The sequence below is a fragment of the Antechinus flavipes genome, chromosome 2 (genome assembly GCF_016432865.1).
Source record: "Antechinus flavipes isolate AdamAnt ecotype Samford, QLD, Australia chromosome 2, AdamAnt_v2, whole genome shotgun sequence".
In the NCBI taxonomy this organism is placed as follows: domain Eukaryota; kingdom Metazoa; phylum Chordata; class Mammalia; order Dasyuromorphia; family Dasyuridae; genus Antechinus; species Antechinus flavipes.
Genome location: NC_067399.1, coordinates 323,423,525 through 323,442,343, shown reverse-complemented (window position 1 = coordinate 323,442,343; position 18,819 = coordinate 323,423,525). Strand labels below are relative to the sequence as shown.

The 18,819-nt window shown below is 36.2% G+C and overlaps 1 protein-coding gene across 1 annotated transcript in view; it reads left to right on the top strand.

Moving 5' to 3' along the window:
• Positions 1-18,819, top strand: part of TTC9 (tetratricopeptide repeat domain 9) — a 63,446-nt gene that overhangs the window by 23,791 nt on the left and 20,836 nt on the right. The window contains exon 2 of the mRNA XM_051977683.1: positions 10,467-10,649. Coding sequence (XP_051833643.1) covers positions 10,467-10,649 — 183 coding nt within the window. The remainder of the gene's footprint in view (positions 1-10,466; positions 10,650-18,819) is intronic.

The window sequence follows — 18,819 nt, the reverse complement described above, 5'->3', positions numbered from 1 at the left end:
AGATACCCTATGTCCTATTGATTCTATATAATGTGGATTCACTATGGCACCTCAAAATCCATTCATTATCAGGTATTAAACAAGCCTGTTACATAGAATCACAGAATTGGAAGAGGCCTTGGCAGTCTAGTCCAGGGATTAGCAACCAGCAGGCCAGGCCAGCTGCCTATTTTTGTAAGGCTACTGAGAAAAGAATGACTTTTAAATTTGCTAATAAAGTTTTGTTGTACAATATTTTAAAATGTAAAAAAATATTCATAGCTCTCCGGCTTTACCAAAACAGGCAGCAGTCCCAGACTTTAGTTTGCTAGTCAAACCTATCTGAAGTAGGATCTTCTTTATACCATTTTTGAAGTAGTCTTCCAACTTCAACTTGAAGGCCTCCAACAATGAGTTTGATCCCCTCTTTTCTTCTATCCTCCCTCATTCTGTTATTGAAAAAAGTTGTATTTGTTAAACAGTTTGTCTCTTAATGAGCCAAAATCTGCTTTTAGAAATTGATAGAAAAATATAATCCTGGAAAAATTTTATTCAAATAAAATAATTTGAAATTCATGAAATAAAATAAGCATTTCCTTAATACAGTAGAATAATAGAAGATTGCATATGAAACTGCAAATCTATTATATACATCTTGTTATTCCTCTTAATATATAATAGATGTATTTATTATAAAAATTATGTACATTCTTTTTTTCCCTTACCTTCTCCACCCTCCACTCTAGAGATGGCAATCCTTGAAATATCTGAAGTTCATGTTCATGTTCTTACCCCCTACCTTAACCCAAAGCAGCTTCTCTTTGTTCCAGGTCAAACATCCTCCAGATGTTCTTTACATACCATATTATCAAATCCCTTTATAACATGTATGGTTCACTCTCGTTAATGTCTTTCTTATGTCTATATCTCACTTACTATTAGAAATTTACTTTGAATTGCTAGTAGCTTTTGGCTATGCCCTTTATGTACTGTACACAAAATCATAAGACTCCTTTGATCACTTACTCCAGCACTAGTGAGGATCACAGCAAACATAGACCATCTCAACATAATGAATAGGAAGGATGCTGCTGCATCAGAAAGTAATAATCACCAATACTATACTATTTAGTAAATGTCTTTGCTTTGAGCTGATCACATACCTATTGGAGGCAAATTCTCTGGTTAGGGATTCTTAAGTTATAGTTCATAGAATATTAGGAGAAGGTAGAGGGTGAGTCTGTGGGGAAGGGTGTCCTCCAGTGTCTTGTGCTAAAAAAAAAATTCATCTATCACTGGTCTAAAAATTAATAATCCTCCACCAGAGCTGATGGGACTGGAGCTCACACACAAATACTCCCAAATTCTCATATATTTTCACTTGTTTTCATGCTTTCAAAAGTCTGCCTAAACCAAAGACAATTATTGGGAGAAAAATTGAGCTTCCCCTTCTAGAGGGAAAGTCTGATCTCAACAGAGCTTCCAACAAAGGACTTGTGGTGGACTGGAAATCACCTTCTTATCTTCCTAGGTGAAATTTTCTTGGGGTCTTTGCAACATATTTGGGCATCTGACATTTTCCCCATGGAAAAGAGGATATCCAAGAGTATTCTCTCCTTCACTACCAAGATAAGCAGGCTAGCTTAAAAAGAAATCAAACAAACTCAGAAAAGTTCCCAAAAGGTGTGGGACTCACAGAAAGAGATTAAGCACTTGAAGTTGACTATGATTTCTAGGTCATCATAAAAATATTATCCTATGTGCAAAGTTGACTATTTATGATTTATAGGTCATCAGAAGAGCCTTATCCTATGTACAAAGTTGACTATTTATGATTTCTAGGCCATCAGGAAAACGCTATCCAATGTACATAAAGCATTCAGACAAGCTATCAAGATGCATACCAACAGTACAGATCTGCAAAGTAAAATTTTGAAATATTAACATGGATGATCCTTCGTAGTATTATAGAGATGTTCAATGTTCATATTGCTTCCCTCAATTTCCATATTTACAATGGAAATATTGGTATCAACAAACACCAGCACATAAATATCAAAAATAATTTCAAAGAAACCGCTCTAACTGGTGAAGGAAATTTATCAGAACATAGATCAGTGGTAGACTGAAAATATACACAATTTAATTTTTCTGCAGTGGAGGAATGTGAAGCCTCAAAGAATCCCCTCCAGAAGTACCTACTCTTGTCTCTCATATCTTATAAAGAGATGACTTCTTTATACTCCCCAAGATGACAGATTTGGAGCTGGAAGAAACTATCAAGGCCATTGAATCCATCTTTCCAGACGAGGAAAATGAGCAAGGTTAAGTGACTTGTATACAATAATACAGCTAGTGAAATCCGATAAAAATAATTTTGGATTACAATCCCTTTTTGCTGAGAAATTTGTATGTGACCCCAGATATATAGGTATATAAGTTAAAAATACAAAAGAAACATTGATTGATAATAAATCATAATTCTGTGATCCCATATGGAGTCATGACCCAAAATTTAAGAAGCTTTGCTTTATATCACCCAGATGCCTTTAACATCTTCTAAGAATGAGATTCTTCAAAAAATCATTATACACTGTAACAACAAGATTATATGATGATCAATTGTTGATGGACTTGGCTCTTTTCAACAATGAAAAGATTTAAGGCAATTCTAATAGACTTGTGATGGAGAGAGCCATCTGCATTCAGAGAGAGAACTATGGAGACTGAATGTAGATCAAAGCATAGAATTTTCATCTTTTTGTTGTTGTTTTTTCCTTTTTTGTGTTTTTCCCTTTTAATCTGATTTTTTTTGCACAGAATGATGAATATAAAATTATGTTAGAAGAATTGCAAATATTTAACCTATATTGCATTGCTTGCTGTCTTGGGGAGGGAAGAAGAGAGGAGAAAGAGAAAAAAATTTGGAACACAAGATTTTGCAAAGGTGAATGTTGAAAACTCTCTTTGCATGTATTTGGAAAAATAAAATATTATTAATTTTTTTAAAAAGCCAGGGTTCTTAACCATTTCATAATCTTTTCATAATCCATTGAAGTCTACTTTCTTAGAATAATATTTTAAATGCAAAAAAATATATAAAATACTAAAATTACTAAAGAAACAAATGATATTGAAAAAAGATACATTTTCCCTTATCCACATTCAATGACCCCTAAAATCTATTCACATATCCAAATTTTGGGGAGAACTCAATTGATCAGGTCCCAAACTGCAATAAAGTGAAACAACTCCTTCCCTGAAGGAGATTTAAACATTGATGCTATTTCCATTTGGTCACTCTGTTGCTAAAACACTAGTTCTAAGATTTTTGATCTTGCTTTTATCTCTCTAATAATGAATTTCTCCAATTCCTTGGAGGAAAAAAGAAAGGGATTGGGCTTGATGACCTCACAGAGGACTAGTCACTGAGTCAGGGAGGAAAGGACTCCACTGTCTCCTTATCAGACTCCTTGAAATGTCATCCCTTTGACTAGAAACAGGTTTGTGGTGTTGACTAACAGGCCACCCACAATGTTAACAGTTTGCTCCTGAAATTAAATTGATCCTCCTAGAAGCACTTCCTGGCAAAAATGGAGACATGAGAATAAAAAGAGAAATAAAAGAAAAGCATTAAGTTAACTTCTTGGCAAGTGTTTTACTTCTATTGACTTTCCTGCCTTCCCTTCCAGTGAACCTGACTAGCCAGTTCCTTGCATCCTTTCCCATTCTCTTCCACTTCCTAGTTTTCTTGCCCTCAGGTATTCAACTTCAGAGAGCTTAGTTTGTGGCTCCCAAACGTTGCATGGGAAGGTTTTCTTTCATCCAAAACTTGTCAGCTACAAACCACTCAATGAAAGATTTCTTCTTTCTGAATGAATACATTGCCACATTCCTGATGACTGGGAACGTATCTGAATTGGCAGGATTGAAGTCAGACCTTTCCAGGAGACATCAATTAACAAGTATTTATTCATTGTTGTTCAATCATGTGTGACTCCCTGTGACCAGGATTTTCTTGACAAAGACTGGACTGGTTTGCTGTAGGTCCACAAGATCTGGGATTGGTTTGCCATTTCCTTTTTCATCGAATTAAGGCAAACACAGGTTAAATGATGTACTCAAGGTCACATAAATATTAAGTGCCTTAAGGCTAAATTTGAACTCAAGTTTTCCTGACTTCAGGCTCAGACCTCTATTTACTGAGCCACTTATTTTAGTTATCTTAATAGCTGTGGGATACTGTGGGAATACAAGTTCAAAGAATAAAAAGGCGGGCTTTATTATCTGAGTAAGACAAGTATATTGATACATACATACATAGCTATACATATACATATATAGAGAGACACAAAAATACAGATATACATATACAAAATACACATATATAGCATAAATATAAAGTGAATAAATACAAATATATATACAAGATGGTTTGAAAGGAAGGGCATTAGCAATTGGGCGAGGGGTAATGGGAATCAGGCAAGGCTTCAAGGGGCTGGAAGTGGGTTTGGGGAGAATATTATGTCAGACTTTAAAGGAAGAGAAGGACTCTGAAGTTGAGGTGAGAAACAAGTGAAGTCCAGTTTTGGAGCAGGGCCAGTGCCAAAGCAAAAAGGGGAGCTGGGGAGTTCTATGTAAAAACAGAGAAAATGTCAATTTAATTGTGTCATAGTATACAAGGGAAAAGTAACACTTAAGGAGGATGGGAAAATAGGTTGGGTCTGGCTGCATAGTTCTTTAAAAGAACTTTTTTAGTATCTAGTGCAACAATTCGTTACTGTCTCAAAAGTCACAATTTCTCAGTGCAGGTCTGAAGCAAGGTCAGAGAGGGGAGTTGGCCCAGTTAACATATATGGGCCATAATTTCCTATATCAGCTTCTTATGTTCCCATCCATTTCTCAAAAACCAAGAATTATACCCTTTATTTTCTCAACTCCTAAAATCCCTAGCAGAGTGTTCTGCACCTTCCAGTATTTAATAATTGATTGAATGATTATTCCAGTGGAGGAAAGGCTATAGAGCTATCAGGGAGACACTTAGGTCAAAAATTGCTCATTTTCTACCATTTTTCAGTTGTTTTTCAGCTATGTCAGAGTTTTCATGACCCCATTTGGGGTTTTTTTGGCAAAGATTTCTCCAGTTCATTGTACAGATGAGGAAACTGAACAAATGTTCCTGAAGTCACACGCTAGTATGTCAGATTTGAACTCAAGAGGATGTCTTCCTGACACTAGACCTGGCCCTCTCTCTAGCTGCAGAGTTACTACCATTTGTCATTTATTTATCTCACACTATTTCTTTTTATGTAATCTGTGAACAATCAAATTAGACTGACTCCCATTGAATGCTAATAACAATCATTTCTGCTTTAGTCAGAAACCCTGAGGATCTTTCCTTTCCAGATTCATTTATTCATTTATTAATTTTTTTTCCGACTAGGTAAAAATGGAGATTCTTTATTCCACTTGGTACCTAGCCTTAATCACTGAATTAGTGTGACCTTGGTCAAACTGAGACCTGCTGAAGACCTTAGCTTAAAAAAGGCTGAGGTCTCCCATTATATCCAGAGCCATCTCTAGTCTTCTTGAACTACATCTTGCCACTAAACCCAGACGGGCTCTGGAGGAAAAAGTGAGGCAAGTGAACTTGCACAGTCCCCCTCATCTAAATCCAATTCTCTTGCATGTTATGGCATCACCTCCCTGATGTCATGGTCCCCTTGGAGAACGAAGGACAAACAACAGTCACCTTTCATCAAACTTATCCCATCTAGTCTGATGTCATTGTTAATACCATCCCTAGAATGTATCACCTCGCCCCGCCCCCCACAGCCTTCCATATCTATTGACTCCATTCAACAAATATTTGTTAAATGTTTATTATGGTACCATAGTAAGTGCTAGGGATATAAAGACAAAAATAAAACATTCCCTAGCCTTAAAGAGCTGTCATTCTATTAAGGAGAGTTCTGCTGACAGCTGAGTGATCCAATGCATAGGCTGATGCAGCTGGAATCAGGAAAACTTGAATTTATGTTCAGCCTTAGGGAACTTCTTAGGGCAGTTAGGTGGCATGATGGATAGAATGCTGGGTTTGGAGTTAGGAAGACTTGAGTTCAAATATAGCTTCAGACACTTACAAGTTGTGTGACCATGGCCAAGTCTCTTAACTATGTTTGCCTCAGTTTCTTCATTTGTAAAATGAGCTGGAGAAGGATATAGCAAACTGTTCCAATATCTCTGCTAAGAAAAACCACAAATAAGGTCATAAAGAGTTGGAAACAACTGAACAACAAAAAGAGACTTCTTGGAAGTGTAAGTTATGTTATGGGCAAGTCTCTTAAATTCTACTTCCTTCATTCTCCTCATCTATGAAATGGGGGTTATTATAGCATCCACTTCCAAAGATTGTTATGAGGATAAAATGAGAAAATGCATGTAAAATATCTTTCAAATCCTAAAGTACTACATAAATGCTAGCTATATCATCATCATTATCACTATTATTACTAGTACTATAAGGAATGTACAATATGGATATATATAAATGGAAATATATAAATGTAATATTAAAAAATTGATGGATTGTATCTGGTTCAACAATTTGTTGCTGTTTCAGAAATCACAGTTTCCCAGACCTTGTGGACCTATCTAGCAAGGTCAGGGAGTGAAGTGGTCAGCTAATATGAATGGGTCATAATTTCCTTTATTAGTCACTTATCTTCCCATATCTCAAGAACCAAGAACTATCTTTTATTTATTTTCTCTTTTCCCAAAGTACTTAGCACAGTAGTCTGTACACTCTAACAATTAAAGATAAAAGGGAAAGTTCCATGTATCTCATATGATACCTGAACTGAACTTTGAAGGAAAATGAGAGCGCTTGGTGGTGGAGAAAAGGAGAATATACATCCCAGACCTAGTGAATATAAACTTTTGGAAACAGAAGATTCAATAACAAGTTCTGAGAATGGCTAATAGAATATTTTGATAAGTATGCAGTATTAAAGAAAGAAAGTAGTATGATATAAATTTTGCAAAGGTGTATGAGAGTTAGATTGAGGAAGATCTTAAATACCAAGCTAAGAATTTTTATTTATATCCTATTGGTATTGAGGAACCACTCAAGTTTTTTAAGTAGGGAAGTGACATGGTTAGATTTGTGTCTTAGGAAGATTATTTTGGAAGTTGTATGGAGAATGGTTTGGAGAAAAGGGAAGTTAGAAGCAGGGAATCCTCTTAGACTAATTTTTTAGTCTAAGCAAGAGGTGATGGAAGCCTGACCTAGTTAGGAGCACTATGGTTGGAGTGAAGGGTATGATAAGGTAGATGTTTTAGAGTTCAAATTGGCAAGATTTGAGAAATGATCATATATGGGGGTGAGACAGAGGAATAACAAATAGCAAAATCAGCATTTAATTTGAAGAAAAACTAAAGTCAAGAATTACATTTTAATTAGAACAATTAGAAGAAAACTCTGTATACCTGGGAGGATGTTGGAGCCCTCAGAAGTAATAAGGAGATTTGAAAGAGGAGCATATTGGAGAGTGGGGATGATGATGGTGAATTCTTGTTTTAGATATGTAGAATTTGAGATTCTTTACTTCAAGGAGGATCCAATGCCTACTTGGTGATATATGGCTAGAGTTCAGAAAAAGATTAGAAATCAATGTGGAGATTTTGGAGTCGTCTAAGTAGAAATCATCTTTGAAATTAATGAAGAAAAAGCATTTATTAAGAGCTTACTGTGTGCCAAGCACCATGCTATACTGTAAATACAAATGCAGAAAACACACAAGTAAACCAAAAGATTCCCTTTCCTCAAAGACCTTGTACTTTAATGGGAGAGACAACACATATGGGACATTGGTGGCCCAGCAATGGGTAGTCAGGGAAGTCCCAAAGATGGTGAATGGAACAATTTGGTAGTCAATTAATACACTCTTTTCAGAAGCAATAAAAATGTTGACATAATAATGGTTTTCAGAACATGAGGTGGAAAAGTGGGATATGATGATGGAGCAGAAAATGGCAAACATCAAGAAGAGGCTGCATCTTCCAGATAATGCCAGAATGAGTAGTCTAGTTCCTCCCAGGAATGGTCTTTGGTGATCCATCTTTTAAAATGGAGTAACAGAAGCAAAAGAGGTAGCTAGAGAGAAAATCTAATCAGATCTCTCTGAGGAGGGAAAAAATAGGGTCCAGAATAGAGTTGTGGTTCATACCTGTACTAAGGTCATAGAAGATGGATAATAATATGCTACATCAAAAGAGGCTGAGAAAGAGTATTCAGTTTCATAGGAAAACCAGGAGAGAGCTTGTCATACAAGCCAAGGGAGGGACAAATGTCCATTGCGAGAAATGGTCCCTAGAATTAAAAGCTGCAGAAAGAGCAAGAGGAAAGAGGACTAAGGAAAAAGATGAGTGGCTTGGTGAATGTCTTTGTTGGCCCACTATATCTAAGCAAGCTGCCATCTATGACTCACTTTACTTCCTAGGCATCTTCCCCAATACCTCACTACCATGTGTGTGCCCTCTCATCCATCTCATTTGCCAGCTGAATCAGTTTCTAGGCTTTTAAAAATTCTTTCTTTGACATGGTGACTGCTTTATAATAGTTAAACTTTTAATAGAAATAATGATAAGCAAGGTCAATGACTGATTTGAATAGAACAGGCTGAAGCAGTTGCAATTATACAGTATTTTCTTTCATTTTTAGTTTTTCTTCTAATTAGATGCTGATTTTGCCATTTGTTCTAACTCATCAAGGATCCGAATGTCCATATTCTCACATGACTTCTATATCAGTAATCATTTAACGTCTTTTAATATGATCACTTTTTTTTTGTGCTTTTCATCAGTTCACCAAGTCTAGCACCTTTATAGGCATTTTAAATTTAGTTCTAATATGCAGGTGTACCTCTAATAAACTAGGTCTGTATATTTTTTTAAGTTCATTCTCCTCTTTACATGATCTGCTACTCCCTAGACCATTACTAAATTTAGGGTAAGAATATATGGCTTTACTTTACAGATAAGGAAACTGAGTCCGAGAAGTCCCAGAAAAGTTAAATAACTTGTTTAACTTCCACTTAACTTCCACCTCTGTTCCTGAATGTAATCACAATCTATAAATGTAAGACTTCTTAGTAGTCTAGTAGTCTATGAGATAGCTGCCTTTCATTTCTCCAATGTGAACCATATTTTCCAAATTACTTATCACCATTCTCTCCTGAACTCACTTTTGCATTGATGTTACCAGGTATTAACATATATATATATTGACTTGGTTTGAAGCAGTCTATCATGTTCTTTGTAGAATTTCCTTACTTCCTCATTCCTACAATGTAGTTTGGTAAATAAATTGTAGTCTTCTTCTTGCTAGTTTTTTTTAAAAATATATTTCATTTTCCCTCAATTACATGCTAAAACAATTTTTAACATGTGTTTTTATTCATGCTTTGAGTTTCATCACAAGCAATATAAGAAGCCAAATGAAATCATGAAATGGTGTATTTCGTTGGGTACATGATGAAACCAACACCACCAAACCTTTTGTTTCTCTAAGAAAATTCTGAACTATCCTTAAAATAAGCTGAAATTTTTTGTCTTCCTGTGTTGAATATTCATAACATTGAATATGTATGTTTTATATTTGTGATGTTGAGTCATGGTGTTAAATATTCATGTGATTCAGTTTTTCAAATAATTTCTCCATTTATTGGTCATTAAAGATCTCATGTTTAAAGTAGCAGCAGTTAATGTTATGATTTCATTGAGATAGTGGACTTCCAGATAAAGAAACTCCCTCTTTCCAATACAGTTTGGCACCTTTTCTATAATTTTTAATATCAGAGAATTGCCTAGATAACCAAGAAATTACACCATTTGACCAGGGTTACATAGTCAGTATGTGTCAGACATTCTTCCTAACTATGAGGTCGGTTCTTTATTTAACTTCTCTAAGTTAAAGTTTATAAAGAGACTAAAATCAGTGTTATTTGTAACATCCTCAGCTGCTTTTTCTACTATTCTAGCACTATTATTACAGAAGTGATACAGGATGGAGAACTATTTATTTTTCTTTGTCTCATGGGTTAATGTGACCAAAGAACTCAAAATCTCATGGCCAAGTTATGAATCTTTTCATGTTTGTGTTGTTCCTTGGCAGTATTAAGTCTTTTTCAAATAAATCAATTTAGATTTGATGTCTGGAAAATTTCCCCAATAATTAGAACTGTCTGAAAGTCAGGTGGACTGGTTCAGGAGATAGTGGATCTCCTCTCTTTGGAGGGCTTTAAGCAAAGCCTGGAAAAGCCACTTAGTGAATATAACATATGGAGAATTCCTTTGTGTGTGGGTTGGAGTAGACAACTGCTCAAATCTGTTCCAACTCTCCAGTTCTGTAATTCTCTGAAGGGGGCTCACGTTTTATTCTATTCCAGTTCATAACCTTCTCTCCTCTTCCCTTTCAATCTCTATAGCCTGTCTGCTCCAAGCTGAGCTGGTGAATTATGAGAGAGTCAAGGAATATTGTCTCAAAGTTCTGAAAAAAGAAGGGGAAAATTTTAAAGCCCTCTACCGGTCAGGAGTGGCTTTCTACCATCTGGGAGATTATGACAAGGCTCTCTACTACCTGAAAGAAGCAAGGTCCCGGCAACCAACAGGTAAGATAGTGTTTCTTATTAGCTAGCAGATTTTTCTGGACTCTTCTTAGTTACAGTGGCCTGTTTTCAGGACTAGATAATGAAATGATAACAATGGTTAGTTTGTGCCTTTGGAGCTTTGCAGTATGTATATTTATGAAGGATAGACAGATATATAGTGGACAGAGAAAGCAACTATTTAGCTCTTAAAGTATTCCATATCCACTGAATAGTCCCTACAACACAACAGACAATTCTCTAGCATCTAAGTATTCTATATCCTTTGCTATCATAGGTTTCTGAAAAGGAGAGATGATCCCCCATTATTAATTCAAATAATCTAGAAAAACTAGCTATAGCAATAAGACTAGAGAACAAAGTATAAACATCAGCAAAAAGGAGACAAAACTATCTCTGTTTGCAGATGACATGATAGTGTGCTTAGAAAATCCCATAGAATCAGTGAAGAAGCCTAATTGAGATGATTAGTAACTCCAGCAAGATGGTAGTACACAAAATAAACCCACGAAACAAAACATCTTCATTTCTATAACACAATAACAAAGTAGATAAGGCAAAGGACACAAAATGTCAGGAAAATAATCTATCAAGAAGCATACAAGATTCCTATACATACAAACTCAAAATACTTTTTATGGAAATAATGGGAGACTTAAATAATTGGGGAGAGATAATAGCTAGCATTTAGACTCACTGCTTATGAATGGGCTTTGTCAATGTAATTACAATGACAATTTGTTCAGCCATTTTCAGTGGTGTCTGATTCTTCATGACCCCATTTGGAGGCAAAGATACTGGAGTGGTTTGCCATTTCCTTTTCCAGATCATTCTGCAGGTGAGAAAACTGAGAAAACTAAGTCAGGAAGACCTGAGTTCAGAATGACAATACTAATTAAGCCATTAGTGCTATACCAATCAAGTTAGTGAGCTGATATTTATTTTTAGATCCAAAAAAAATTAGAATTCATTTAGAACAAAAGATCTAGAATGTCAATGGAAACAAAGAAGAAACAAAGGAAAGGAACATAGCATTACCCAACCTCCAATTATATTATAAAGCAGTAGTCACCAAAATTATTTGATAATGGTTTTTAACTAGATAAATAAATAATTGGAAATAGGTAAGCAAAAGACAGCAGCAATTTTTAAAATTATATTTGGTAAATCCAAGAATGTAAATTCCTAGGAAGATCTGTGTTTTTTTTTTTACTATAATTTCTGGGAAGGGGAGAGGAATAGAAAGTCATTTGACAGAAATTAAGTTTAGAACACAAGCTTGCACAAGCTTGCACATGCATATCATAGCATACCCAATATTGATACACATCCTGAATATAAAAGGTCATATAATAAAAAACAATCAGAAGAGAACAAGATAAATTACAGCAAGAGTAAAAACTCTTAGGCAAACAAGTAACAGAGGTGCTCGTGAAAAATAAAATGGATATGTTTTGAGAATATAAAACTAAAAAAATTTTGAATAAATAAAATCAGTGGATCTGGAACTAGAAAAGTAGTGGAGAAGTAAGAAAATTTTTAAACAAAAATAACCAATATGGGACTAACACATAAATGTCACAGAATATTATCCATAATACATCATACAAATATATAAAACTAGGGGCCATTTCCACATGGGTGAGAGGACAAAGGCTATAAATAGTTTTTAAAATGAGTTCCAAATTACAAATGAGAAAAATATGTGCAATAACTAATAGTCTTATTAATGCAAATTAAAACAACTCAGTTTTCATAATGCAAATTGGCAAAGAAGAAAAAAGATAAAAACAGTAAGGGCTGAGGGAAGATATAAAGATGTCAGCATACTGATTCACAGTTAATAGAGCTGTGGAATTTTTCTTGATTTCAGTTTGGAATTGTATAATAAAAGTGAACAAACTGCTCATCCAATTTAACCTAGCAATCTCCCTCCTAGACATATGCCTCAAGAAAATTAAAGGCAAAAGTTAAGATCCAGAATATACCAAAAGATGCATAGTTGCACTATAGTAGCAAAGAATTGGAAACAAAGTGGGCACCCACAATTTGGAGAATAACTGGAAAATAACTTGTAACGAATGTATGGATGTAACAGAATAACATTATGCAATAAGAAATTAGGACAAAGAATTAAGAGAAAAGTAAGAAATTTTGCATGACCTCATGCAAAGTAGTATATAAATAGACAACAATGTCTATTATAGCAAAAAAGAAGGTAGATTCTGAGTAATGGGAAAAAATCAAAGTGAAGGACCAGGAGAAGTGACAATAAAGCATATATCTCTCTTATAATAAGGATGTGGGGGAGGATATTTTATAAAATTGCCATACATGGTCTCCGATTCAGATGTTTTACTTTACTATTTTTCTTTATCACAAAGAAGAGTTCCTTCTGGAAGGACAGGTAAAATGCCTCTGATTTTAAAATGAAAGGCATCAATAAAACTTAAAAAAAAAAAGAATAAAGAAAGGTGGAACAGAGTGAAAATGGATGAGTTGTTATCAAAATTAGTTCTAAAAGATCTAGAAGAACAGAATTTGACCTAGTCAATATTTACATAGGATGAAAATCCCATCATACCAGTCCTGCTGCTCCTTCAAACCTGCTATGACTTAGTAAGCCACATGACAGGGGCAAGACTATGACTAAGAGGAACAATAATCAACATGTTTGGGTTGGGAGAGAGAGTCAGTGATCAGTAGCTGTGGTGAAGGAATCTAGGACAAAGGAACAAAAGGGAAAAGAAGTTAGATAAAATGTGTCCATTTTATAGTTACTACAACTGGATTCCCTAATTAATTGAATATGGACCTGCATAGTCAATAAAGTTGTCATAGTCCCTGCCTTCTCTGAATTTATATTTAAAGACAATTATACAGAACACTCCAAACAGACCCAGACCAACAGAGAAAATGTCAACATGACAAGCAGATAGGTCACAGGTGTGGGAGACAAGAAAAAAATCCAGCACAGTGCTGGCTCGTAGCTTTCCCCATCTTATTGATGAGGAGGGGCCCCTGAAAAAGAAGGCTGGGAAAATTAAAATATCCATATCAATTAGGATAATATTGGAAGCAAATTGTGTGACCAACAATTGGAAAATGGATAATCAATCAATTAATCAATAAGCAATTTGTACTAGATACAATACTAAGTATTGGCCTCAAGTAAACTACAATTTCATGGGGGAGACAACATGCACTCAGATATACACAGTATAAATAGGAAATGATGAAAAGAAGGAAGGCACTGGAATTAAGATGGTTAGGAAAGCTTCTTGTAGAAAGTGGGATTTTAGTTGGGCCTTAAAGGAAGCCAAAGAAGTGAGTAGTCAGAGAAAGAGAGAGCATGCCAGACATAGGGAGAGCTGAGAGATGGAGTGTCTTGTTCATGGAAAAGCCAGGAGGCCAGTGTTACCAAGTCAAAAATCTGTTATCAGTTAGTCGATTGGTTTTATCCAACTCTTCATGTTTCCATTTACGGTTTTTGTGGCAGAGATACTAAAGTGATACCTTTCCTTCTCCAGCTCCTTTTATAGATGAGGAAACTGGGGCAAATAAGGTTAAGTGATTTGCTCAGAATCACACAGCTAATAAGTGTCTGAGGACACATATGAACTCAGTCTTTCTGACTTCAAGACTTCCACTGCACTACCTAGCTGTTCTAGATCAAAGAGTAGATGTTGGGAAATAAGGTATAAGAATATTGGAAGAGTAGGAAGTAGCAAGGGTATGAAGGATTTTAATTTCAAACAGAACATTTTGTATTTGTTCCTGGAGGGATGTGGGTAAGAGTTGATACAATCAGACCGGCATTTTAGGAAAAATCACTTTAATGGCTGGATGGAAATGGATTAAAGGAGGGAAAAACTTGAGGCAGACTTACCCACCAGCAGGCTATTGCAGTGGTCTAACCATGAGATCATGGGGGTCTGCATGGAGTGGTGGCAGTGTCAGAGAAATGGTTGCATTAATATATTGAATAGAGGTTTTGGCAACAGTTTAGATATGAGTAGGGAGAGATAGTGAAGAATCCTGCATGCTTTAGGATCTGGGAGGATGCTGTTATTTTCTATAGTCATAGTAAAGTAGGAAGGGGGAAATGTTTAAGGGAGAAGACAGTGAATTTTATTTTTTGAGTTTACGTTGTCTAGCAGATAACTAGTTTAAAAATGCATAAAAAACAGTTGGAGATTCAAGATTGGAAATTAGCAGAAAGAGAGAGCAGGAACAGTAGACTTGAGAACAATCCACACAGAGATAATAATTAAATCCATGGGAGCTGATAGGATTGAGAAGTAAAGTAGCACATAGAGAGAAGCAAAAAAGGTCCATGATAGAACCCTGAGGGACACCAAAGTTAGAATCCATGATCTAGAAGAGGACAGAAGATAGGAGTGGTCAGAGAAGTTGGAGAAAAACTAGGAGTGAGTAATGTCTCAAAAACCCAGAAAGATAAGAGTATTGAGGAAGAGAAAAGAAGGAATGAGAAAAGACCACTGGGTTTGGCAACTAAGAGAGCATTAGTAACTTTAGAGGGAGCAGTTTTGGTGGAATGGTAAGTTCAGAAATCAGATTGTAAAGGGTTAATAAGAAGTAAGAGAAGAGAAAGTGGAGGTGCTTATTGTAGATGTGAAGAGTTTAGTTACAAAAAAAGGAGAAGAGATGAGTAAATTACTTACCTGGAATGGAAAGATCAAGTAAAGTTTTTTTCAGGATAAGGGAGACATAAGTACATTTGTAGACAGCAAGAAATGAGCCAGTAGAGTAGGAGAGATTAAAAATAAGTGATAGTCAGATAACAGAGGGGATAGTTTGTTGGTGAAGACAGGACAGAATGGGATTGCTTGAAAGAATAGAGGTTAAAGAGTACAATCTTTAGAAAGGATTAAGGCCAGTTTATCATATGAAACAAGGATGAAGGAAGAGATAGAGACAGAACGCACCTGAGTGATAGGAGATGAGAAATGGCAGAGAAAAGAGAGAGTTCAAAATAAATGGCTTTAATTTTTTTCCCCATATGTAAGACAAGGTTCTTATTGGAGGTGTTTTTTTGTGGAAGCAAAAAATTGAAAATTGAGTAGATTGAGAAATGGCTAAATAAATTATAGTATATGGATGTAATTGGATGTTATTGTTCTATAAGAAATGATGAATAGACTGATTTCAGAAAAGTCTGAAAAGATATGAACTGCTGCTGAGTGAAGCAAGCAGAATCAGGAGAACACAATAACAGCAAGATTATATGATGATCTGTGAAGACCAAGTTAGCACCCTGAATGCCTTAGAATCAGCCAGAGTCAGGATAAGCAAAAGTCCTTGGTCTCTATTGTTGGTCTTTAGGGGTAGAAGTGAAAGGTATGGACACAGGATCTTCACTACCTTCCTTCTCTTCCTCTACTGCCAAAGTGACTCTGGCTTGTCTTACTTCACCCCCTAATCCTTCCCACAATTCTCTGTATATACCAAAAGATTGAACCAACACAGAATAGTGGGAAGGGCCATTTTCCAAGCATATGCTAATAGAGTATTGTCCAATCGGTAATTAGCTTTAAGTGCTTTGTTGTCTGATCCCAGTGCATCAACTCAGAGTTTCAGCCCTTTACATCTCCCACTTTCTTTTGTTTTAGAACACAGGTGATCACGCCATCCCTGACTTCTCAGGGAGATAAACAAAAGGGAGGGGATCATATCCTCCCTGACTTCTCAGGAAAAGAGGTGAAAACACCAAAAAGGAGGTGATCATGCTCTCCCTGATTTCTCAGGAAGGGAGATGAAAAGCACCAAAGGGAAGTGGGGAGTCAAACTAGATATTGCTAGTGGGTTTCTGGGCTGAAGGGTCTTATAGAAACAGGTGTGCACAAACCCATCAATATGGGAGGTATTCAAGTCCAACAACAGTTGTATCATGTCTCAGAGAATCCAATGATTCCTGAGGGTTTTGAAATGCTACAACAATCTTTTCATGTCTCAGGGATTCCAATGATTCCTGAGGGTTTTGAAGTCCAACAATTTTTGATGTCCATGACTCAAATGCCATAACTGCCAGGCTCTTTCAGTGGTGGGCACAGTCAGCAATGGAACCACCCAATGTTTCTTGGTTCTTCTCCTTCGTTTCAAGGGTCTGCTCCATCTCTCTCCTATGGACAAGGCAAATACGGCTCGTTGGAATCCATCTGATTCTTTCTCCATCTGTAGAGATACAAGCAAACCCTCTCCCCCAAGTAGCTAACCTATCTGGTCCCTTCCATTCACCACTTTCTGGGTCTCTCTACATCACCTGGCGAATATCTAAAGATAGTGGAGCTGCTCACAGTGGACACTGCCCTCCAGTGAGTTATAAAACCTGTCTGCCGGAGCTAGTGCATCTTTGTCAAAAATCAAGAAGTTAATAGTATAAAGGGTTAGATTTAGAAGTTCTCTAGGGTTACCTGTGGCTCCCCCTTTCTTTTGTTTTTGGAGGAGCATTTTAATGTCTCTGTTTCTCCTTTCTACTATTGCCTGTCCTTGAGTATTAAAGGGTATACCAGTAGTGTGTAAAGTCTTATACTATGCACAAAAGTGTGCAAAATGTTTAGAAGTATATGCAGGACCATTGTCTGTTTTTATTGCTTGTGGCATAGCCATAATGGCAAATGCTTGTATAAGGAATTCAGTGACCACTCAGGCTGTCTCTTTTGCTGCTGGAATCGCAAAAGCGAATCCTAAAAAGGTGTCTACTACAACATGGATAAAAGATAGACGACCGAAAGATTTATAATGGGTCACATCCATTTGCCAAATTTCATTGGGTCTCAAACCATGAGGGTTTTTCCCTTGAGAGAATGTAGGAGGATGGAAAGGAAGACAAGCCGTACAGGCTTTTACTATGCTCCTAGCTTCCTCTCTTGTTATTCCAAATTGTAAACGTAAAGCTTGAGCAGCCTGATGATATTTATGAGATGCCTGGGCTTCTTGGAATAAAGGAGTATTGGCCAACATGGTTAGAAGGCTATCCGCCTCTGAATTACCATCAAAATTACCACTATGAGAGTGGACATGCAAGATAGAAATTTTACCTGGATGCTTTCTCACTTGCTCTTGAAGTTCCTTAAAGAGCTGATATATATTAGAGGCTACAAATTTTATTTGGGCTGTGGCAATTCTTTGTACCACACCTACTGAATAGGCTGAATCAGATATTATATTTATGTCTCCTGGGTAATAAGTAAGAGCTAGCATGATTGCATACAATTTATTCTGCTGAGTGGACTGAAAAGGAGTTCTGACTACTCTCTTTATAGTTAAGTCACGAGAGTATACAGCACAAATATTATGTTTGGATGCATCTATAAAGATAATTGGTCCTTTAAGAGGAACTTTCGAAACCTTTTCTTCAAGAATCCATTATGTAATAGTCTGGTTATCTTTAATGGAAACCCATGTGTAAAATTTGGAGCTGTGGCCAATAAAATTTGCCACTCTGGGATGGTCTCACAGCACACATTAATTTGTGCATTAGTATAAAAGGTGTATATCTTATCAGGTCTTGTCCCAGATAATTGTACTACACACTTAATGGCCTTTAATAAAATTCTAGCCACAAGCATTGGGTAAGGAGTAAGGCTTTGTCTTGGTTGTGCTGGGAGGTTCACCCACTCTATCACACTGTCTCCTTGATAAAGGACTGCTGTGGGTGACCCTTGTGTAGCAAAAACTGAAATTTCCAAGAGTTTTTGAGTGACTCTTTCAACCACATTGGATAAAGCCAGTTCAACTTCTGTCAAAGCCTTTTGAGCTTCTTTTGTAAGTTGGCGTGGTGAGTTTAAAGCACTGTCTCCCCTTAAAATGTCATATAATGGTTGCAATTGATAGGTAGTCAAGCCTAACACTGGACACATGCATTGGATATCTCCTATCAATTTCTGAAAGTCATTTAAGGTGTTTAGCTTCTCTGTTCTTAAGGAAAGTTTTTGTACTGTAAGCACCTTAGGGTATACTTCATATCCTAAATATTGAAAAGGAGTGTGTCTTTGAATTTTTTCTGGAGCTATGTACAATTTGTAGTATCTTAGTGTTTCTATGGTCTTTTGTAGACATGCTTCTAACATTTATTCCTCAGGTGCACATCCCAATATATCATCCATGTAATGTAATCCATCACTTTTGAAAATGCTTTCTTTACTGGAGT